The sequence below is a fragment of the Mugil cephalus genome, chromosome 23 (genome assembly GCF_022458985.1).
Source record: "Mugil cephalus isolate CIBA_MC_2020 chromosome 23, CIBA_Mcephalus_1.1, whole genome shotgun sequence".
NCBI classification, from domain to species: domain Eukaryota; kingdom Metazoa; phylum Chordata; class Actinopteri; order Mugiliformes; family Mugilidae; genus Mugil; species Mugil cephalus.
The window spans coordinates 3,640,654-3,665,730 of NC_061792.1; the positions used below are offsets into that span (position 1 = coordinate 3,640,654).

At 41.2% G+C, this 25,077-nt stretch overlaps 1 protein-coding gene across 6 annotated transcripts in view; it reads left to right on the forward strand.

Annotated features, from left to right (window-relative positions):
* runx1 (RUNX family transcription factor 1) overlaps nucleotides 1-24,536 on the forward strand; it is a 52,771-nt gene extending 28,235 nt beyond the window's left edge. For 4 of the 6 annotated variants that reach the window (XM_047576719.1, XM_047576721.1, XM_047576723.1 and 1 more), the window contains 7 exons: nucleotides 5,641-5,795; nucleotides 5,890-6,000; nucleotides 8,525-8,681; nucleotides 12,720-12,824; nucleotides 15,144-15,359; nucleotides 20,496-20,642; nucleotides 20,724-24,536. In XM_047576719.1, coding sequence (XP_047432675.1) covers nucleotides 5,641-5,795; nucleotides 5,890-6,000; nucleotides 8,525-8,681; nucleotides 12,720-12,824; nucleotides 15,144-15,359; nucleotides 20,496-20,642; nucleotides 20,724-21,271 — 1,439 coding nt within the window. In that variant the 3' untranslated portion in view covers nucleotides 21,272-24,536. Of the gene's footprint in view, nucleotides 1-2,771; nucleotides 3,433-4,679; nucleotides 4,741-5,640; nucleotides 5,796-5,889; nucleotides 6,001-8,524; nucleotides 8,682-12,719; nucleotides 12,825-15,143; nucleotides 15,360-20,495; nucleotides 20,643-20,723 lie in introns of those variants that run through there. The other 2 variants (XM_047576722.1, XM_047576720.1) reach the window with 2 other exon arrangements.
* The last annotated feature ends 541 nt before the right edge of the window (nucleotides 24,537-25,077 follow it).

Sequence of the window (25,077 nt, forward strand, 5' to 3'; positions counted from 1 at the left end):
AAAAAACATAAATACATGACAAGGAAGTGAAAAATGGATATTTCCGAGGGCAAATCACATCAAGTCCATTTCAGGCCCCGAGACGAGTGCAGATGCATTTACATTTTTTATTATGCCCCTTTGGCTACGCAGGGTGCAGAGGCGGACTGGCGTTTACCTAAAACGACTCGGACAGCACGTAGATGCAGCTCAGATTAAATCGATTCACTCCTAAAAAGAAGGGGAACAAAAACACGCAGGAGGGTTTTGGTAGTTTTCACACTTATCTCTAGAAAGTGATAGGACGGAATAATAAAATAACAAATTTCATCACTAACACACATATCTCTTTATAAACAAAAATGTCCATTCTAAAGTTCAGACTAATATTAAAGTAAAAGATTTGTTAAAGTGGACTTAAACTTGCCATTAAGTCCGTCATTTTTCAAATGCTAAAACTAATATATCTTAACAGTGACATTTAGATGGTTCATTATTTATCACGTACAGTTTTTCAACAATATTTTACTTTTTTCATCTAAAAAAAAAAATCTATTACTATCTATTACTATAGTTCATATTTAGCTTCTATGTTATAGTATTTGCACACATGTAAAGAACATGGGAACACACATTTTTAAAAATACGGTTTTATAGATATGCACAAGTTATACGTATGTATACGTACATACATACGTATGTAACGTATAACAAAATGTCCATTCTAAAGGTCAAGATTTGATAAAGTTGCCTTAAACTGACAATTGAGTCCATTAATTCTCAAATGTTTATACAAATATGTCACAGCAGTGACATTTGGATGCTTCATTCTTCATCATGTACAGTTTCCCCCCAAAAAATTTGTAACTATTTTTTTTTAACTAAAAAATTTGAGATCAAACCAAAAGAAAGGACTCATTTTAAGGTTTTATTTTTTGCACACATGCACACAACATAGAAATACATGATATCTTTTTAGAAATATGTTTTTACAGATATGCACAAGTTATACGTATGTTACGTATCTTTTCAGGGAACAGCATCTTAGCTGAAGCAGTTTGTAATCTCCCAATAAAATGAGTATTAAATCTCCAGAACACGTGAGCTAATTGAGGTTGATCTGAGAGTTTTCTGCTCAATTTCCTTTGATTCCGCTTTTAGATATGAAACAATTTGATTCGTTGGGACGTGAAATCATACTAAAATCTTCTAGGCTAACCTGAGACAATCCACTGTTTGTCTGAACGGAAAGGATCTGTCCTTTCAGGTCACCTTCTGTCAGTAACGTGACCTGAGAAAGAGACGTGCAGATAAGCAGCAGCACACTGGAAATGTGTTTGCCTAATTTTGATTTTGTGAGGCAGAAAATAAAAGTGTATTTTAAATTTGTGAATTAGCTTCTTTTTTTTTTAAGGGAGACTGATGTTGGGATTTCATTAGCCTTTTAGATATTTAGTTTCTCATGAAATTACATTGCCAGTGTGAACCATAGTTTCTGTTCTGTTGTTCGGCACTGCAACCTCAAATTTTCTACCTCTATAAAAATATGAGATGGTACAAAGTGGTTTAAATAGTTTATTTAGATCTAGGAATAAATGAAAAAGAAATGGATTGGATGTAAAATCTGAAGTTGCGCCTTCTGGGATATCGCGCTGAAACATCTCACATCATCATCCGTCAGCTGTTTGTTAAAAATAAGCTGACTTTTCTTACATGCGGACACCAAATGTCCTTCATGTGCAGGATTTCGGGGGAATCACATTCCTCATCCAGGCGTGAACGAACAACAGACAAGGAAAAGCAATGAGACTGATTTAGTTTGGATATTTTTACATGTATGCATAGATTTTAATAATTTGCCTTATAATTTAGAATATTCAGGGAATATTGGTGGTGGCTTTGACTTTATTTTTGAAATTCTTTATCCACCGCAATTTCTTTTTATAATTATTTATCATTTATTTGACAAAGAAAGTCACACTGATATTAAAAATAGCACTGCAATAACACTGAAACAACCTAAAAAAAAAAAAAAAAAAACATTTACAAAATAAAATTTACCACTAGCCTACATGAGAATTAAACAGAGGCATGCTTATATATAAAAAAAGGAGCAAAATAAAGTCAAATTAAATATGTTTATGTTAAAACGAGTTTTAACACGTGCCATCTAAGAGGATTTTTAGTTATAACACATTTGTAACATAAAGATCCACACAGATTCACACAGGAACTTAATTCTCAGGAAGAATAAGGGCAAGATTTGGTCACTGTGAAGTGTCATAAGATGTAGTTTAATTGAAAATGGACACAATTAGACTGACCTGCTGTTCTTTCAGGCCAGCTTTCAGGAGACTTAGATCACCTGCTGCCCCCTGTTGTCTGTATTCTACACTAACCCCGCGGCCACAGACAAAAGCCTCCTCCGTCGTTTCTGAGTAGAAATCCGAGAATTTGGAGGGGCACCAGGGGGAAAGAGACGAAGGGAATATGATTTTCAAATCTGAACAAACCCCAGAACTCGCTTTTCATAATTTCCCACTTATTTTCTCTCACTTTTTTTTCTTTTTATTATTTTTTAAGCTCATTTCCCCTGCGTTATATCCATTAACCATATTGTTCATGCCTTTGAGGACATAGTCAATTCCTGCCTTTTCGAAGCGCTGCTCTGCCTCCAACATCCCCCCCTCCCTTCCTCTCCTCCCCTCCTGTTCTTCGACTAGTCGGACGGACGTGGCTCCGATTGGTCGACCCGCTCGCGAGGGGTTTGCGGAGAGCTTCCCCATTGGCTGGGAGCGGCTCCGTGCGCGGATGACATGCAAATCCGGAGTTCTGCCGGTAAAAGCGTTACGCTGTCAGCAGGGATGGCCATTCATCTAGAAGGAAAGAGAGAGAGACGGAGAGTTAGGAGGTACAGAGTGCGAGACTTGACATTAAGAGTACATTTACAGTCTAGGTGGTTACAAAAGAAGAGTTAAACTAGACGTTGCTCTTCTTTTGTTCCCCTTTTTGGCCGTTTCCTTCCACATTTAAGACGCGTTACGCGTGGACATGTCTGCTGCGCGGGGACAAGAGGAGCTTTGAAGCCTTTCCAAAAAAACAAAAGAAAAAGAATTTATCTAACTGTAATTCAGAAAGTGGCTTCTGAACTGCACGGACAAGACAAGAAACTAAAGTGGAGATCGCTTTGTTCCGGGGTTTTTTTTTTTTTTTCTGTGCGCACAGAGACTCATATCCGGCGCGCTCGGACTAACGGGGAAGAAAAGCGCACCGCAGCTGTAAGACTTCCACGCGCAGATTAGAAAAGTCAAGCAAAGACAAGCGCCCGGGCCGGGACGCAGAGGAGAATCCGTTTGTTGTGGTGCGCCCGAGGAAGAATCCGGAGGTTTATAGCGAAGATCGTCGGGACGCACTGTGGCTCACAAATGGTGTTCCTGTGGGACGCGAAATACGGTACTTTTTTTAAAAAAAAAAGAAAAAAAGAAAAAAGAAAAAGCAAATCTCTTACAATGAGGGTGCATGAGACACAGCAGCTTTTAAATATGAAGCGATTTAAAAGGGGAAACAAGAGCCACAAAATCCTCCGAAAGCCTCTGGGTATTACGCATATCCATTCCGGTCAAGATTGGCGAGTCAGCAACTCATCTGCGCGATGGATTTTTATTTTTATTGCAGAAACAAAAAGTTTACTGAGAGTGTTGTGTTTGGCGACTTGTTTCCATTTAGTTTGTCTGCTTGCTGTTCATTAAGATACGGGCCTGCGTGCAGTACACACAGATTATTGGGAGGTTGTATATATTTTCGAAAAGCGTATCTTTAGCTGTGATGACTGATGGTGATGACCTAACACAAACTCTGAGGGAGTGTGGTGTTAACTGAAGAAACATGGCCTTTAGTGGTTGTACTTCAAAATGAAATTTTGTTGATTATCAAAGTAGCTTTTGCACTCACCAAAATATAAAATCAATGCACTTATCGTCAGTTATTGTTCGAATAAATCGCCCAATTTGACATTTTTGAGAGTTTCAGAAAAGTGCCTGGACTCGTATTTGAATTTTAATAACAATTCATTTAACAGGTTTGTATATATGTCATTTGAAATTATGATGCTTCAGCTCTCAGGGTGACACATACACAATATGTTACCCCGCTGCTTCCTGGATACTTTAAATTAAGACTTCTAACATCTGTAAAGGCCACACTTAAAAAATATAATCTAGCTTTACTGTATGAAAGGCATCTTTTTTTATCTTTTTCTTTTTTTTTTTGGACGTGCTCACTTTACAAAAAACAAAAACAAACAAAAAAAATAGAAAGAAAAAACACTTGTGATCCTTCCTCATGTGGGGAAGGGTTTTAACTGTAAAGCATATGGCCTCGATTGCGGCTTGACATCCTGTCAAAACCACCCAACAGGCAGCCACACTGACCTGTTTTTTTATTTTTATGATTATTATTATTATTTGTCATTATTTTCCTCACATTCTGCTAATTTCAGTCACTCCTCCGACTGCGTGGCACACATCTGCGCGTGTTGCACAATTGGAAACGTGGTCTCGCTATTACTCATCCAAAGAACAACAAAAAGAAGGGGGGTGGAGGTGGGGGTGGTTCGTGGGGGGTTGCAGGCGCGTAGCTGTCTCCTTCATGACTACACAGTCGGGTATTCAAATCAGCCTGGCCATTGTGCGCGCGTGTGTGTCACGGTGTTATGCATGTGTGCAGGAGGTCGATGTGCAAGTCACCCACCTTTTGAGTCATGTAAGAACACATTGCGTGCTTGTGCTGTGCTGTGTTATGTCTCTCTCTCTCTCTCTCTCTCTCTCTCTTTTGTTAGTGCGCCGCGTTCATTTTTCTTAATCTGAATTCTCAGAATTTTAAAGTGTAACGGTTGTGTGTGCGTGTGTGTGTGCGTGTGTGTGTGTGTGTGTGTGTGCTCTCTTTTGAAACTACCACATGAAAGGCATTTCCGTGAACTGACATAAACGATTCGTTATACCACTGCAAAGATTATTGTTAACAGGAATTTCAGTTGTGGTGTGGAGCATAATGCACAGCTGTCTTTATCCATTACTCTAGTATTTTATTGATTAATCGATTGATTGCTTGATTGGCAATTGATTGATTGATTAATTGATTATTCGATAAATCGATTAATTGGTTAATTGATTAATCGATTAATCTATAAAATGTCTGAGAAAGAATTAATATTTTTTTGGACCAGTTCAAAGTAATGTCTGACAGGCCTTTGTCTAAGCAATACATATTACAATTATAGAATAGCATAATAACATTATTATAACCTCAAAGTGTACCACATGCCGATGCGTCCTTGAGCAAGACCCTGAACCACGAGTTGTTACCTGTGATTTGTACCGACGTGTGAATGTGCGTTAGGTTTTGTGAATGAATGGTTAGATGCATCATTGTGACTGTGAAACGCTTTGAATGCTGTCAAAAAAAATATTATCAGGGAACGCTAAGACATCCAGAAAATTCTAAATCAATTAATTCCCGTAAGTTACAACAATTATTTTAGTTCAGCACCACAGATCTTTTCAGATCTGGCTGCATGGGTCACCCTCTCCACTATTTAATGATTCCAGCCACACTAATATTTTGAGCAACAGTGAAAGCTGACACCTGTCCATTCTCTCCCAGACCCAGCCCCTGGCCGGCGATACACTCCCCCCTCCACCACTCTCGGCTCAGGGGGGAAGATGACTGAGGCCCTGCCCCTGGGAGCCCAGGAAGCCGGTGGGGGGGCCACCCTGGTGGGCAAACTGCGCATGGCCGACCGCGGCGGCATGGTGGAGGTAAAACAACCATGATTCCGTATACGAGTATCACAGTGAGGTTTAAAAAGTGACTGCTAAGCCTTTTTTTATTTTATTTTTTTTTCCTTTTTAGGTGATCTCAGATCATCCAGGAGAACTTGTGAAGACAGACAGCCCTAATTTCCTCTGCTCTGTGCTCCCCACTCACTGGAGGTGTAACAAGACTCTGCCTATTGCTTTTAAGGTGAGTACATTGGCAATGACATACGTAAGCGTGTCCATTTTCTGCTCTATTACATCCCTATGTCTAGATTTTACATGCAAGTAATGTGAAAGCACAAGACTTCTTTTATTTGTGATTCATCAAACTAACCCACCATATGTAAAGTAGTTGTAGTCAACTCCTTTATGCAGGATTAAAACAGTTTTCGAATAATTTTACCTCTACTACTTGTACAAATAAGACTTTTGAAGACTGCTTTCAACATTGAAGCACACCAAATTTATTTATTTGGTAGTGGGCCAGTCCTTTCCTTTCTCGTCTCTGTGTTCATTTTCGCATTATTAGATTATTTTCGTTAGTTCTAGCTGATGGTTTATTTACGCCATTTTGAAGTCCCTGACCAGCAGTCCAGTGCTCACAACTATTTACCTTAGGAAGAGCCAGAAACCCAGAAGCAGCAAATATTCCCGTTTCAGAAGCTGAACTGAATTTATATTTGACATTTTTTACAAATGACTTCAACAGTTAACTGACACAAAATCAAAAGGCCCCTTTGAATAATTCATGTGACCTGGCCCGTCGATATATCAGCACTAATGTTGACGGGGGCTTTCTACAATGTTTGAAGGAAAACTGAAAGGAAAGTGTTTTACCTATACCACATTTTGCAGAAGTCTTCTCAAAACATGTATATTTTCACATCGGATCGCATCGTTCCCAAATCCCCATTTTCCGCAGTTTCATACGTTTTGCTTAACAACAACAAAACGCAATCATCTGGAGCATCCATCTCCAGCAATTTTTACACACGCGGTATTATGGCCCAGTCTCCGTCGCAGTCTACACACACGCATCGATGTGTGCGGCTTTCCTGCACTTTCAGGCAAAATACATTTGTGGAAAAGCAGCTTTTAGCCGCAGAACGCGCCACAGATCGATTTATTGAGTTTTATGCATTAGTGTTCGCACGTGCATATATATGTGTGTGTGTGTGTGTGTGTGTGAGTGTGTGCGTTTGAGTGTGTGTGAGTGCATTACACATCGCTATGAAGTGTCGTGGGCAGATGTCACTGTCTTTTCCTGATAATGGATGGCCGTCCAAAATACACATGTTGTACGCACACTTCTAATGTACGCAATAGCAATTTTTGTACGTAGGTGATAATACTGACACCGTATGTACTCTGGTGGTCTGAGGGGGTTATCATTGTTTCCCTTGCTGTGTCGGGCTGGTTTCATGATCCATTATGAAACCAAACCAGCTCAGATCTGTGCTGAGATTAGTGGGTTTCTCATTGCCGAGCCACTTTGAATGATAAATAGCAGTTGCGCCAATAATTTTTGCCGCTACTCTACGTATCTGTTGATCCATGGTTTAACCGAGATGTGGTTTTCAGTGTGTCCAGTCATCCTGGGTTACAGTTGTTTTGCTTGGAGAGCTTGGTTGTTAAAGGAAAAACCGTCCATAGTACAGTATCTGCCCTGGATATTTGCACACTGATGGTTTGGTTTGATTAGCGTTAATATGGAAATCAGTCTTACCTGGCACTATATTTGCGTAGGTGTGGAAGAGGTAGAATGTGCTCTCTAGTGCACCAGGCATTCCATTTTACCCATGTGCCCTGGAACAAGTTTTTCGGGCTGGGAAAATGATTGACTTTTATTTCATCATTTGCATATTTTCTACATTCAATTTGACAGCTCAGACAGCCATAAGCTGTTGCTCTCTGTCAGTAAAACTGATCCCATGATGAGATAGAGCGTTTGTTAACCCCCTCACTTCCCGCTGCTCTTACTTTGGAACTGGAAGGATAGAGCGGTAGAATAGCCCGTGGTTGTACTGTAAAGCTTGCAAGTCTGAGCGGTATGGAGCCGTCTCCGTCATTTGTTAATGTTCGAAGAAATGCATAGAACAAATACTTTCTTTACAAATTCCAATATTTCCTCTGATCATCGCATCTAGGTGTGTTATCCACAGCTATGCGGCATTTGTGCAGGAACCTCTACCAACTCCCAAACCCACAAATCTTTTGTGGTGGAAAGTTAGTCACTCCATTGGGAATTGGGCCAGTCAGATAGCTTGGGTGGACTTTCCTTGACGATGGACATAAGTGGTGTAGTTACATATAACATCTGAGCCCCATGTACTAGGTACGAGAGTTATGTTCTAATCACAACTGAGTCTGGCTACAGACATGTTTTAATAGTCAAACCCAAGTTTAGTGAGTTTACGCGAAATAAGAGTAGTACCTCGATTTTCTAATCCTTGATTTTATCCTAATGGCGCAATGGCAAATGTAGTCCTAAATAGAAGTAAGTAACAACAATAACCAAAATGATGTGACATGGATATTACGGTTTTATTTTAGTTATTAATGTTTTATTTTGAACATTAGGGTTTAAAAACATAGTTTCCTGTACATGTCCATGGGCACAGCCTTGAATGCATGAATATTCTCTTAAGGCACCAAAACATTCAATATCTCCATGTGACTTCCGTACAAGTTTTAGTAGTAGAAACATTTTTCTTTCGTCATGTCATTAGGTGGTTGCCATGGGCGACATCCCTGATGGAACCTTGGTGACGGTGATGGCCGGGAACGACGAGAACTACTCAGCGGAGCTCCGTAATGCCACAGCCGCCATCAAGAGCCAAGTAGCCAGATTCAATGACCTGCGCTTCGTCGGACGCAGCGGAAGAGGTACGCCCTTGGAGATACACTACTAGAAATATGATTGTACATATTAAGGATGTGCATATCAACCCATGAGTCTCAGCAATATTCATACGTGCCTTATCACCTGAAAGATCTCTCACTGGTTGAAATTTAATAGGTGGGATCTGCACACAGCCCAACGTGGAGAAATTAGGGGAAGTATATGTGAATAAAAACTGTACTCACACAACTTCCTCCTAACATCCCCTTTAGTGTTAACAGACACACTCGACCCCAGCTACTTTAAATTAGTCGCAGGGAGCTTATCTATTTAAAACACTAGCCCTGTGTGCACAAGCTAACGCTCAAGCACGTGCGTGTCCAAAAAAAAAAAAAAAATGATAAGTATTCCCCAGCCGGAACAAAATATAGGAATAAGTCAATATTATATGGACGCAGCCCCGCTGTTGAAAAATGAGCGTGTTAATAATTCATATGAAGCAGGATTCAAATGAAGAAAGTTGAGGAGTGGGAATTTGTTTTCATGCAAATTTAACGGCACAGAGGACAATGGGCTTTTTTCCACCAGCGTCACTCTATCTCGGCAGTATTTTGAGATATTCACTGTTTTTTTTTAAAGTTGGTTTATAGCTGAATGACTGCAGATAAAGCAAGAAACTGACACTTGGACACCCTTTTCTCATTTAGGTTATTTTCCCTGGTTTAAAGTAACCAAATGAACTGAAACAACAGAAAATGTCATCTGAACCAACCTTTATTCACAGAGCCATGCTAGCGTACAGTGGCTCTTTTAGCCAAACATGCTAACAGTTGCCATTGAAGGATTTTACTCAAGACCACAAATGTAAAACAGAAAGGCATCACTTTAATGGCTTTCGATCAAACTTGTACAAAATTTCACATCTAGCGTGCCTTAAAAGCTGCCCCAGTATTTTCTGACCAGATTTCTGGTGAAAAATTTAACCCACATCAATGTAAAGCTGGTGTTTCTCCGCCCACAACCTCTAACTGCCATTAACCACCTGTGTGGGAAGTGGTTGGTTTAGCTGCACACACCAATGAGTGGTTTGGTGGTTTGACTAGTGGTTTCATTAGTCATCATCAGTGTGTTTGTTCCTTGTTTTGCAGAAGGAGTTGCAAAACACATGACTTATCCAGATACAGGTTTGAGCTGCATTTACATCAATGCTTCCATTTACAGAATCAACATTTTTTTTTTTATTCATGCATTCTTTTTTTGTAGGATGTCAGTCCCTACAGACATCAGTGCCATTCTTGTAAACCGAGATCTCTCGGGATGGATGTACTGATTGGATTTTAGTGGTCAAAGGTCAAGGACACCGATACGTCTATCCCTATTCTCGGCAACGCAAATTATCAAGTACATCTTCAGGACATTTCTTAAAATCTGGCTCCAAGTTTGGCGGTTGAATGTCAATCTGTATAAAAGATCTGTCACTGGAAAATAGCTATGCCTATTATTATTATATTATTCGCTGGAGTAAAACATCAATAGTGGTAACTGTAGTGATAAGTCTTCATCCTCATGGATCTGTTACTCAAACTAACATTCCAGGATCATATTTCATTGTCTCATCAGTTTTTCAAGCACTTTGCCCTCTTTGTCAGTCTCTTTGAATCTCGCTTGTTTAATCGTTGTTTTCATCTTAACGGCTGCTAAATGGTGTTTTTGTATGGCTAGCATGAAATGTACACCGAAACTTAGCATTAACCTTTGTTTATTGTGCCTAATGACTTTGCAGTGATAAAATGGGGGAAACAGTTTCCTGTTTGATAGGTAGTATGAGAGTTAGGGTTAGGGTTAGGGTTAGGGTTGGTCTGATTAAAGGTGAGCACACAGCACCAAAACCAGACTGTCTGAGTACAAGGTCTGGATTCTAATCCAAATTTGATGTCTTTAGAGTTTCTACTTGCGACTGCCAACTTAGTGCTTGCTGTGGCAGGTTCCAGCCTCTGGGTTCCGTAAAGCGTCTTGCACCAAATTATTATCGTCATTTTGCTGACTTGATCACTGCATAAGATTCTTAATTGTATGAGCTATGATGCTCGCAGAAAAAAGTTTTTAGTGTACATGTTGCCTAGGAGGAGGTGATGCCTTCAAGAATGAAGCCAGTAGTCAGTAGTAGACTAGTTAAAATCTAAACTTGTATGCCAATTGTGTTGGTGGACATTTTTGTGTGTGTGTCTGTGTCAGGCTGCAATCAATGTCTGGGTGGTCCATGTCTACGTTTCCCGGCAGAACATTGGATTGTCACAAAATGGTCAATGTTATTCACTTCTGCTATGAGTGGTTTTAATGTCGAGGCGGACCGCTGTATGTTTGACGTAAATGACGGATCTGTCAACATATGATGCAGTTCCGATCATGTCTTGTCCGTGGTTTCATACGAAGTTTCAGGATACTACCTCTACGTATCTGCTGTCGTTTGTGTGTGTGTGTTTGCACATGTGCAACCAGTTTTCAGTCTCTCTAGTTCCTCTTTTTAAACAGGGCCATTATTTGTGTCTATCCCAATACATGATTGTACACACACACACACACACACACACAAATAGCTTGTTATTACTTGTGCACACATATTGCTTTTGCTGAAGGTCGTGTAAAAAATAGAATTCTATCTGATTGTGAGGAAAAGCTGGACAAGCCCGACTCTGCAAAGCCCGACACAGTGCACACAGATGCCTTTGTGATTTAGTAATCTACCGTGTGTGTCTGTGTGGGTGGGTGTGTATGAGATGCAACCAGCTGGCTGACAGACACAACAGACAAAGACTTCAGCTGTTGCCTCCCTCCTCCTGTCCCTCTCTGATAGCCAAAACTCTCAGTGTAAACATCCTGTATCGAAAGACCCCCCGGCATGCTTCTCCATATTATTTACCATTTGCACTATGTGTTTATTTGTTCATGTTCATTAACGTATACAAGTATGCACACACCTCAATATTCAGCATACAGTAAATATACATGTTGGTTGTATATTACGTGTTATACAACACAGGAAAGGGGCTTTAAGTCTCACTTAGTAGCCATCCATACAACTAATGTAAGCAAGAGCCATCTGTATACACACTAAGGATGTGTACTTACTGTACTAAGGTCAATAACATGAGCAATGGGGAAATGTACAGATAGAAATAAAACAAAAACACAGGGAGACAGAAGTGAGAGTAACACCTGCCATTAGTGCCTTACAGTATGCGTCTACTGTGTGGGTGTGTGTACGTGCCATCAGACTGTTGGCATGCGGTAATTAATCCAGTCAGGGACAATAATTCCAGTATTTCTGATTGGCAGGCAGGGGTCTATTGAAATTGTGAACTGGGGCCATAAACTGCATATAAATATGGACAACAGGTCACTACTTCCCTGGCAAAATACTACGGGCGGTGCCATCTTGCAAGTTTGGAGCCAGAGTCTGATCTGTTGTCGACCCGCCCACACTTCCTCTAGACTCACACCAGTTACAAAAAAAATATTGGATTATATATTGTACTTATTTATTTATTTTCTCTTTCTTTTCCAAAATCTCATGGTCACATAGGATCTATAGCTTCAAATAACCAACTAAACAAATCCTAATGAGAAAAAATGGACACTTGAGTTTGCATTATGAGCACTATATTAACTACCTAAAATGACAGAAACTATCCTTAAAAACAAAAGGCAAATATATTTGACTTGTACTGTAGTGTTTTAGTTTGTCCCATCCACTAACATGGCGAAGGTAGAGCTTATGATCTGTACTGCAGCCAGCCACCTCTACTTACTTTGGCTTCACTTTCGAGCAGCTGCTTCACGCTGACTGTAACAGTGTTCACATCTCTCGATTCTGCTCAGTCAGTATGACATATGGCCATGACTACCTCATCACCGTAACCCTTCAGTAGTTATATGATGCAAATTTAACATTCATAATTGGGCATGAAGTAGAATATATACTTTAAAAGACATGTTTAAATGTTCTTTACTAGTAAATGTTTTTAGTAAATGTCTTTTTCATTCCATTCTTTTTCTTTTTCCTTCTTCTGTCTCCCTTCCAGGAAAGAGTTTCACTCTGACCATAACGGTGTTCACCAACCCTCCTCAAGTGGCCACATACCAGAGAGCCATTAAAATCACAGTGGACGGTCCCAGAGAGCCACGACGTGAGTAACACTGATGAACAAATGTTGATATTTGGTATCCCACAGGGTTCACTTATAGGTCCCTTCTGATTTTTCTCTGATACAAATTCATTAACACAGCCCTGATCAGAATTAATGACACAACAACATACTGTAAATAAAACCGACATGACAAAATCTTATCGCGGCACGGATGAGTTTGTCTTAACAGTTTTTCTCATATATTTTCTTGTGTAATATGCCCATGTTTAAATTTTTACCCTTCTACTGGCCAGCACCTGTGTGGTTAATTTTTAGAAACATTACATTGTAGTTAATACAACAATATAAGTTATAGTTAAGCCTACCTTTACTCACTGGTATAAATTTAATTCAGTTAAATTGTGAAGTGTATAACTCTTCATCTGGATTTAATGACAGTGTGCTTGATTTTACTCACATCGGGCAATGTAGAGGGCATACCTAATTTACATTCATTTCGAGAAATCCTTTCTCTATACCACACACTCCTAAGAGTGAAGAAATTCGTTAAATGTAGCCCAGCTAAAATCCATTTGATATTCCTACAAAACCGACCAAATCTTTTTCAAACTGTCTTTGTTTCTTTTTCTTTTAAAAGGCCAAACAGAATAAAGTTGTCGCTGAAATTATGCTCCACTGAGTCATGGACATACACACAAACTATGGTCTCTTATTATTTAAGAATGATGATTCATTTGCAGTGGGTAGGGAATTTGTTTTTTATGTTTTGCTTTTTGATATTCACAATCCACTGACACATCAAATGACATAACCTGTGCATATTTGGATGTGCCATGCAAATGTTAAAATACTTTTAATAAGGTTAAAAAAAATCTATTCCCAACCTGGCCTTTGGAAGGTCTGAATTTACTTGCATACTTAAGTTGCTCGGTTTTTTTGATGGCAACACAGCTTAAACTCTCAAAAAATGCTTTGGAGCACATCAGAATGAAGTTGGAAAATGTCAGAACATAAACAGCAATTTTGTAGGATTGTGCAGTATTGGTTTTGTGAATATCTGGGGACAGCCTCTTCATGGGCAATGCAGAGATTCCAGAAAGTTGATGAAAGGGTTGGAATTAGGTAGTAACAATCGTGAAAATCATTATACTGTACTTGCATGTACAAATGTACGATTCCTAAGCTGATTACCCCTGGAATTTGAATTCCAGATTTCCTGACTTATCTGTAGCACATAAATAAGTTTATGACCATTTTTGCTGCATTTGTGACTATTGCAGAACGGACCATCACTGGGTTTCTCTTTGCATAGGTTTTCTTTCCACCGTTGCCATCAGCTGTATGTGATCATTTTTCATCAGCAGTCTCGGTTGTGTTTAGTGATCATGCAGTCAACCAACCCCGATCTTACAGTCTATTGCGAAAGTTGCCAGCCCTGTTTATGGGCAATGCAGTGATTCAAGAAAATTGATTCTAGGGTTAGAAAGGGATATCACAGTAGTAACATTCATGAAAATCATTGTACTTTACTTCGTAAATATATTTATTTATATATATATATATATGAACATAATTGTTTAGTTTAATGTTAATCGCCAATGAAGACCTGTGTCTCATACCTAGAGACAAACTGTAAACTGAGTGAGTCAATAAGGAACCTGAAGCAACAGAGTTCCTCTCCCACTCAGTGTGAAGAAACATGGGGATTTCTAATGGCAAATGAAAGCGAAAGGAAAGGAAGGACCAATTTGTCTTTGCCGGTAAACATTAATGTCATAAAAGCGGCACTGTTCGCCTCAAATGGACTGAACTGAGCGATGCCGATCACAAGAGTCGGGCAAGGCGAGAGGTGACGGAAAGACAGGAAGACTCCTGCCAGCTCCACTCAGCTGTGAATAACCATCACTCGTCTATAACTCGCCCACACACAAGCAGAGAGGCGCACATACACACAGTATAAATACACACATGCACACTTCCCCCATAGGGAGGAAGTGCTTGTAACTGGAGCTCAGTCTCAGGGCTTTGAAGTGCAGCCAACACCACAGACAGCATTACAGACCATCACATACACACACAAAAAGAGACAGCCAGACCCTGATGTGGCGCCCATCACCGGATTCCCGAACCCAACAACCGAGTGTGTTAACAAATTCAGGACATTCCTGCAGTTAACAATGGGTAGTAACTGACATAACAAGGCCATTATAATGTTTTCTTGTAACCAGAAGTGGGTGAAGTGAGCTGTATCCCTACAAATATATATCTCACATATTATATGGATGTCTTGATTCTCCAAACTTCAAAAATGTCGCCAAAGTGAGCCGCCGTGATGGTTCATCTCCTCCTCCTCCCCAGGTCACCGCCAGAAGATGGACGAGGTCAAACCGAGTTCCCTGGCTTTCTCTGAGAGACTGACTGAGCTGGAGCACCTGAGGAGGAGCACCATGAGGGTGACGCCACCCCACCACCACCACCACCATCACCACCATCAACCGTCAGCCAACAGTCGCCAGTCGGCGGTGCTCAACTCTGCCACATTCACCAGCCCCACGCACTCTCAGATAACTGCTGGTAAGAGAGAGAAATCGTTGATCACATTCACGTCTAATGAACCTTAATCAGTCAAAGGTGCAGATGCCTTCCTTCTTGACTACTATATTTTGTACAAATCCAAGCCAATCACTGGAATGTGAATTCTGGTGGTCAAATTTCGTCGGACATAAATTACAATACTATAAATTTAGGTGCATTTAGGTCAACTGTAGAATGGACTATCATTGGGTTTTAGCTGTATGTGAATGTTACTCAGTGATCTCAGTTGTGTTCAGTGATCATGCAGTCAACCAACCCCACATCTTAGAGGCCATTGCGAGAATCACCAAGTTCACACCCGGCTAGGGCTCAATCCGCCTATGGCAGTCCTACCCAGGCGAGGGTGCATTTCTCTGCATTAAAGGTGGAGATGGTAGTAGCTAGGGACACTGCGTAGCCAGAGTCATTGGGTTTCCTCCTCCCAGAAGAGGATCCAATGGATCATGATTGCTGAGGTCTCTTTAATGCAGCTTCCCAGGACTCCCTCTCCCCCGCTGAGAGTACCTTAGCTTGAGGACCTATTTTCAGCTACGCTGTGGTTTACCCGGATATGGAGGATGGTTTCTTACATATCTGGCTTCTGCTCATCGACATCGTGGGATGACAGGAGACAATGACATCCGAAGCATGTTCCATTGTTCAGTTCTGTAAAATAGTTTTCTAGGTATTCAGCCTCTTAATATATTCAACCTTGACTATGAAACAGAATACACAGAGATATTGTGCCAAACATACTTTTTAGCCCGCCAAGTAATTTGCAAGCTGGAGGAGTTGATCTCCTTCCGTGTAAGATTTGCAGAGCAAATTTAGATCTACTCCTTTGCATCTCTACGGTGATGTGTCAGTCAACAGTAAAGACAGGTGACTAGGCCCCAGCTGGGATTAGATTGGTCCAACTTACCACGCTTCTTTGGAGTGACAAATTAAGTTCACTGAGTACAGGATGTCTCACAGGTGCACAAGTTTTGCAATCTACTTTCGTCACTGAAGTGTGCAAGCAGAGTGACTTTTTCTGAGAAGAAATCTCTGTATCAGCTCAAATGGTCTTGCCCTTGTAGTAGGAGGACATGCTGCACAGATGTGCAATGCACACCAAGTAAAGTGTGATTAACACAAGTATCCTGACAAAAAATTTTTATTGTGTCCTCATAGCTCGGTAGCAGATGCTTTGCCAACCAGTATCAATGTGCATTCTGATGGTTGGGAATCTATGATTTAAAGCATCAAATAACAGACAGAAACTGTGTGTGTGTGTTTGCCCAAACTTCTGCTTGCAACTCGACTTGCGTCAAACCTCATTGTTCCTCATTGTGGTTACACAGAGATCCATTGTGGTCTGCGTGCATGCTTGCGAGCGTGCACGTTGCGGTTGCCGTGGATATTCTGTGTGGCACCGAGCAGTATCTGTTCTCCTTCTGGCTTCTGTGGTAGTGACGCCAAGAGTGTTTACGGATGCGCGCATTAAATGCAGCGTTTTCTCCTTGTGCGCACTTTTTTTTTTTTTTTTTGTGATGTGCGTCTGAATGTGAGGAAACAAGTCGTGCCTTAAGGAGGAAACGAGAGTCAGCTGGCAGGAAGTGCTACTGTGAGAAAAAAAGTGTGTAACTGTCGCACTTTGACAGAAATGATTTTTGAATTTACTTTCAGCTGTGATCCTTTGCTTTGAGGTCCAATTTCGCCAAAAGTAAACAATTAACCTAAAGAACAATCTGGGCTGGGATAAAAATTGTTACTGTACCAAAAGACATAAGTACACAGTTGTTTGAGACGTTTTAACATGCAGACTATGTGCTGACTATCCAACTCCTTACACAAGGACTATTGATTTCATCGGGTAGAGCCCTGCCTAACCTTTGTAAATGACCTGTTTTATAAGATGTTTGGCATGTAGCCTTCAAAGACAAACTCCAAATGAATTAAACCACCAGAATGCAACACAAGAGACAATTGGGGATGGAAAACTTAAGCCTACAAAAATTCTAATGGTTCCGATAAATAGGAAAGGGAAAGCTGCGGTCTAATGTTCTGTGCCGGTTTCACCTCTCAGTTTAAACACTTGCTGTGTTGACTGTACCACATTTGAAACTGCAATTAACCACAGACCCAGCATGCTTTCAGGCTGAGTTTTGCATATACTGAACATGTGCTTGTATAATGTTAACTAACGGCAGCAGTGGAGGAATTGTGCTTTTGATGCAGCTTTATACCTAATTTTCCTCAACTATCCATTAGGCTGCCTATAAGTCCATCATTAGTTTCCATTTAATCTGAGTACAGGCACAAAATACATCAAAAGTTTGACTTGAAGACAAATCTGGGAAACAGTGACCACTTTTATTTCTTTTTCTTCTTGGGAAGTAATACTTGGCAAAGGTTTAACTTCCCTTATATATCGCTATTTGAATCCAATATTCAGTTTCTTACCACCTTTTGCACAATTCAATTTGGAACTACTATTGTACAAATAGTAGATAGATAGTGGGTGATCTTTCTCAATTATGGCTTAAGGATCCACTCTATCCACTGTACTGTATCTCAATTCTTAATTTTCATCTGTCGTACAGTATGACGGGCTTACCGCTTGGTGAACCTAAGCTCTGAGTGAACGTCCAATATATATGTATTTTATGACAGAATCACACAAAAGTGTTCCTCACTGTAGATTCCTACTTTCTGTGTGACACACATAAGGAAACAGAGGAAGTGAACTGAAAAACCCAATGAGTAACAGTGAAAGTTGAGAGTGATCAAATAACAACCGAACACAACTACAAATCAACTTAACTCAAAATATAAATCACTCACTGTAAAGTAATCAAAAAAAAAAAAACAAAAAAAAAAACCCAAACAACAACTTCCTCCTGCGCAGAAGAGACAAGAATACTGAGTTCCATGAGTTCCATGAAGGAAAACCCCACAAGCAGCCCCAGTCTCTCCAGAATGGCTCACAAGTTACGGGAAAAAGGCACAAACAAGAAAAAATCTCGGAAAATAAAAACAATGAAATGTTATTAAATCAAGAGCTCGCCCTCTTTTCCTTTCTCTTCCCCCTTTCTTTTCGTTCCCTCCCCACCCCCACCCCCACCCCCACCAAGCTTTCGTTTCTCGTTTAATATTTGTCTTCCTTTCTTTCACTTCTCAAATTTTCTCAACTGTGAATAATAAATACTGTATATCCAGGTCCACTGCTGTTAAATTTAAAAGGTGTGCGTGTGTGTGTGTGTGCGCGCATGGCAGTGTAATAAAAGTGTAGTTCTCTCTGCCGCCAAACCACTTTCAGAACAGATGTGAAGCACACTGCGGTGTCACATGAAAAAGGTCAAGATCAAATGGAAGCTTATGTGGGCCAGTGTGCCAGGATGGTAACAAGAAACTGCTCAGCACAGGATATTCCACTATACTAATGCATACATAAGAGCTAGAGATCAAGAGTGCGGAAAATGTGAAGATTTGAAGACATACAGAAATAAGTGCATTATTCTACCTTTCTGGGGTGCAAAAGTGTAGCAATGATACAGAAGTATGATTCTAACTTCCGCATACTTGCACTATTGTCCTTATTGCCAACAGTCTTTCGGACATGGATCTGTCTACAGATTTCTACCCTATATGTGATTACCAGGCTGGCAAAGATGGCAGTTGCTCAAGTACAACTTCATCAAAAACTGTTTGTCTCCTACTGGTCATCATCATATTGTCTTGTGAGCATGTGTTGAACATGTCCCAGTCCTAGTTGTAGTGTGCACAGAAGTGCAAGCATGTCCAGAAACCGTGACCTGGCCTTCTCTCATCAGGTTTCTTTGGTTTCTCCAGAATGGTTCCTTTTCTTTAAGTCTTTTTCTCCTTGTTTTCCCATCCCAAGGATAACAGTTTAGAGGTTGTGCTCTTGGGTAAGGTTGGTTTGAAATGGAAGGGGGCTATACCAAGGCCAGGGTCTCCATAAAGCCCAACATCAAGGTTCAGGGCATATCATTAGACTGTGCAACTCAATGGGGCATGTCATAACTTTGACAGTTAAAGCTGCCTCACAAATTAAAACCAACTTATCCTATTTTTGCATAATTTGTCCCTGATAGCTAGCATGAAAATGGGGATTCACTTAGCCTTGTGTTAGGGAGTTGCAGGCCCATCAGAGCCTCTGTTAGTTAATGGCATGGACTTTCGTTCCGTCATACCATTTATTAGCCTGGAATGCAGACAAATTTCCAAAGTTTGTTTAGAGCACATCCACTGAGAACTGATTATACTCCGGAAAAGATCTGTCAGACTAATGACATTGTTTAGGTGGGCTTCATTTAATGAATAGAAGAGTAACAGCAACATAGCCAAGCCTTGAGACCTTTTTTAGACTTGCTTATTACATGAATATAATAAGCGTGTGAATATACACATAGTGTAAGTGTTCCTGGAAGTCTTAACAGAAATAGTAATAGTAACTGGTATCTCTGTGCAGCTGCCTTGAGAAAGCAATGCATCCCTATTTTTCCACCTTAGATTTGCAAGCCACAAAACCTGATTGCCTGGTCTGCCCCTGGATGACTTGTCACGGTGGTTAACCCTGCATTAAGCCTATCATATAGAACACACCAGGTCTCTTTCTAAGAAGGGTTGGTGTCTTCGCATTTGACAGCTAGCACCCGACAACATAAGACCACGTCAAGGCATGTCTTTCCATGTGCTCTCTTTCTGTGCGCTCTAGTTCTATTTCCAAGCAGACAGCTTGTCTGTCAGTCCTGCCCCATGCGTCTAAAGTCTGCCTGGGGACAGAAGCCAGGAAAGGTTTGGGCTTGGCATTGGGCCCGGTTTTCACCCCCTCCCAGAAACACCACACACACAAACAGTGCATATGTGTTTGAAGAGGAGAAACTTCTCTTTCAGTTGTCTACCTCCACACTAAATTATTGCTCTCTGCTCATTTTGTACCGTTTGTCACACCAATTTAATTGGAGATCTCTGTTTTCTTGACCCATCAGAACTTTTCCTGTTCGTAAAAGTATATGAAGTAGCTGTTAATAGTGATTCTGCCATAGGTCATGAAAGTGGTCAACGAGAATGGCGGATCACTGTGACTTTGCCAGAACTTAATTTTTCTCTGTCTTTCTGTCTCTCTTTCAGACTCCAGACAGATGCAGTCATCTCCATCATGGTCCTACGACCAGTCCTATCCCTACCTTGGACAAATAACTACGCCCGCCGTCCACGCGGCCAATCCCCTTTCGCCTGGTCGCTCTTCGCTCAGTGACTTGTCCTCACGACTCACAGGTGACATATCTTGGCATGCGCTCACACAGCAAATAGAGCGGTGAGTGGGTTGTAACCCTCTGTCCTTTGCCCCTCTCTTAGGTCAAGACCTCACAGCCTTTGGTGACCCAAGGATGACGTTAGAACGGCCTTTCTCCTCACTTCCCTCCTTACCTGACTCCCGTTTCTCCGACCCCCGTGTGCACTACCCTCCTACGGCGGCCGCTTTTACCTATGCTCCCTCCCACAACCCAGTCTCCAACAGCGCCCTCGGCATCACCATGGCAACAGCCATGGCGACCACGCCTGCAGGGCGGTACCACACCTACCTGCCTCCTCCTTACCCTGCAAATACCCCACACCAAGCTCAGAATGGCCCCTTCCAGTCCACTTCCTCACCGTATCACCTCTACTACTCCACTGCCGCAGGCTCTTACCAGTTTTCCATGATGGCTGGGGGAGGAAGCAGTAATGACTCCCGCTCGCCGCCGAGGATCCTGCCTCCGTGCACCAATGCCTCGACAGGCTCCTCCCTCCTGCACCCTTCTCTGCCCAATCAGAACGAAGTGGGCGGCGTGGAGGTGGAGTCCAGCCACAGCAGCTCCCCATCAAACATGGCTGCTGCTGAAGCGGTCTGGAGACCCTACTGAACAGTTTCGAGGTGGAAGAGGCCAAAGGGTGTGCACATTGAAAGGGACCTACTGATCATGTGATGGCAGACACTGGCAAGGGTGGATCCAAACTACACTGAACTTATTGAGAATTTACGGCCAATCAATCACTTGAGGCTTGTATGTTGGCTGATATTTTTTGATATTTTTATTATTGTGAACAAATCCCATGAAGAGACCAACAAACTTCACAGGCATCAAACTTTCTCTTAAAGATATCCTGTAACTTTTGTATGGAAGAGGGTTAGGCCTGGAATCATTAAGAGAGTTAAAGGCTAGATTCTAGGAAAAGTTGGATGTCCAATAAAAATAAGCTAAATATTTGAAAGTTTAACAACAGCGCTCTGTCAGAAACCTCACTGTCCCCAGCCTGGTGTTACCAGATCACCATTCAGGGGAAGAACAAGATCATTTCCATGCAATCCAACAGTTCCAACCAATCAGAGATCATTTGTTCTCCACAAATTCAACTCCACACCACTTAGATGATCTACGACTACATCACTGCACAACATAAAGTCCAACCAATTTGATTTTAATTGGAGCATAATCAGTTATGCTTGAGGTTAATTGGTTCCAAACGGAGAGACTCCAGATCAAATGTGAGATCAACTGTAAGTGGTTTGGACATGGTAGCTTCCAGTCTCCATAAATCAGAAGAAATAAAAAAAACAAAAAAAACAACTGTTTCTGCCAGCCCTCCAACAGCAGGCATTCGTGGTCCATCTTTATGTATTGGTTTGGGTCTCTCCTATGGGATGTTGGCAATAAAAAAAATATTAGACTTATTTGTCCTGCTAACAAAGAATGCATTGAATGCATTGCACATTCTGGATTATCTTGTCCCCAAATTTCCTCCTGTTTTGAAATCTCATCGTCTAACAAAGGGTTTCAGAACATCCTTAGGAAGCAAGGAGGAAATCTGAGGACATACCATATGGCAGCCCTAATGGTGATTTTTCAAATTAAACTGCATGTTAGGAGCACCAAAATGTTCAAGTATGTTGGTTTGTAATTCATCACTCGACTACAGGGGCCAGATGAGCGCACTCGGTTTAAGAATGTCCACTGACTTACAATGTTGGCAGGCAGAAAGACTGGTGGGTGCATTTGTCATTAGACAGAAGTGACAGAACTGTCTTATCAGGTTGCATAGGCCTCACACCCCAGTCCCCTTCTCAGGACAGAGAACGAAACACTGGACTCCAGGGGAGCTTCGGCAACATGAAGAAGCTAAACGGACATAAATGTAGAGATACAGGGTAAAATTTTACACTGACAAAGTGCATGTGGCAGCACTGGAGGGATATCACTTCAGCAGCCTTTGTGAATTTCCAAGGCGTTTTTATGCCATAAATGTAATTGATGTTGTGAATAGATTATTTGCTGATGCCAAATGCTGTGACGGCCTACTTGTGTTTTGCAATTTTTTTATGCATTACTCATCGTATTGTCTCCCAACTCCATTTCAACACGGTGCTCTCATACTTCACATTTTTAGAAAACTGAGCTCATCATCTCTTAAAAAAGAAGTTCACAACTTACGGCTAAGTCCAAACGCCCACGTACATGACAGATCCAAACGCCCAACGTAAATTTGATTTTAATCCTAATTTAACACGGGTGAAAATGTTGAGTTGCAGATAAACCCGAGGATTTTGCATGAAAAGCTTCCAGCTGAGTCTTTCATGTTCATCGTCACTGCTAATATTTCGACATTGTCCTCCACCTCCCAGCCATGTTGGATTGTGATTCACCACACTGAGCAACAATTCAGTTCCAGGAATGCTTTAATTCCTTTAGTACCTTTTTTGGTAACATTTGTTTGTGTCTTCTTCCTATTCCAGTTCTCCAAATTAAACTATTTCTAGCCCAAGACAGGGTGAGAGAGTAATAGAGAGCGAGGGGAGTCACATTTGCACATGATCCACTGTTGGTTTGTACTGTATATAGCAATGGCTGTAAGTGACACCACATTTAATCATGGTCCATCCCCCACCCCCCCAAATTTCTCTCTCTCTGGGGTGGTGTTAGCCACAAGATGACTACACGGAATATTAAGTTCAGCCAAAGATCATGAAAAACTTTATTGGGCAAAGTATTAGACAGCTTACCAATTACGTTAGGTGAAGCTACTGCAACACTAAGCAGCTAAAACTCAGGTGATGCACACGACAATACACATCCAGCACCGGGTGAGTTTCTTGTACACGGTCAAGAACCGCAAGCGAAGGCGTCAATATGCTACGAATATTCATATGTGGCTGTATGAAAAATAAAAAGTTCGAACACCACCTCTCACCACACATCATTGTGTGACATTAGCATGTCTTAGATTGCTATGTTTGAAAAGCTATGCCTCAATGTAAGATACTTCCCCACAACTTTGAAGCATACTGGCACCTTACTGCTGTACTACTACGATTGCCTTGGCACTAGTTCTGGGAGTTTCAGACTGTGGGGCCTGTAAAGCATTTTGAGAAACTTGTTATATATACAAACAAAACTGAAATTCAATATGACTAGCATGAAGGCAAGGGTTTATATGGCCGGCTGGAGGAGTTCAAGACCCTGGATGAAAAAGCTCAAAAGAAAGCTTGCTGAAAGCACACAATGAATTGCTGTAAGAACTTTTCGGACACATCAACAACTTCATACAGCCCTAGGACAGGTGAGAGGAGGTAGGAAGGTAGGCAGAACATTTCTTTCAAAGTGTGTTTTTCTTTTTGAGAGAGTCCACTACCTGGCACGTGCCATTATTTGCATCTTCTGGTCTTACTTCCTGCCTTTGAGTTAAAAGCGGTTCACCGCAACAGACGCCACATACTACGTGATTAATTGGTGGTAAGCCCTGGACTATTCTGAGACAAAACGCCTCCTATGTTAATGTTGTTGATGCTGATGAATTTGAGGATTCATGTGGTGCATATTGGTACCCAAAAGCCTTAGTTCATTGGGTTTACAAAGCTGAAAAGAACACTGAAGTGTACCACAGCCGACTGCAATGACAGTAGAATGTATTTACCTCCCAATTGACTGAGCTGGATACTGTGCATGAGCTAGCCCAGATTAACTCCATTTGAGGTGAGGAATAGTAAGATACCGTGGACAAAGAACAGTGGAGGGAACTTGTTGAGATCCCTAGTCCCAGAGGGAAACAATTGGCCGTAAGACACACGTAACCCGAAAACTAACTGTTGTGTGATTCATGGCTACTTGAGATTAAACACCACTTGGGATTTCATCCAGCTGTCTCCATTTGTTTTTTTGTTCTGTCAATTTCAAGCGTCTTTGCCCTCAACAAAGGGGAACCTCAGCCAGATATGAGTACCTACGTTTTCTTCATATAAAAACATTCACATCCAGCGTAACACCAGTATTTTGCATGCTTTAGCTATTCAGTACAAATGCCATGTTCTTCATTTTGACCATTTTCCTGATCATAATAAAGGTTTCAGCTTTGCCGGATGTGTTTTCCTTGCGTTCAAAGCAACTGTTGGCATCCATTCATTTCTCTGCACTTTGTTACTGTGTTTAATGTTGACCCTGACCACAGTGTAAAAAGACATACAGTAATTGTCTATTTGCTGTGCTACGGTTGTTTTGAACAGACTTATCTGTTAGCCTTGGTGAACAGTGACATCTAGTGTGTGTGGTTCCCAGAAATCTCTCCAAGGTTTACAACTTGATACAGATACCTAATTTTGAAAGCATGAACATGAAGTGAAATGCTCATTAGTCCTACTGTGACGAAGGAGTTTATTGAACCTAATGTGCCATGTGGG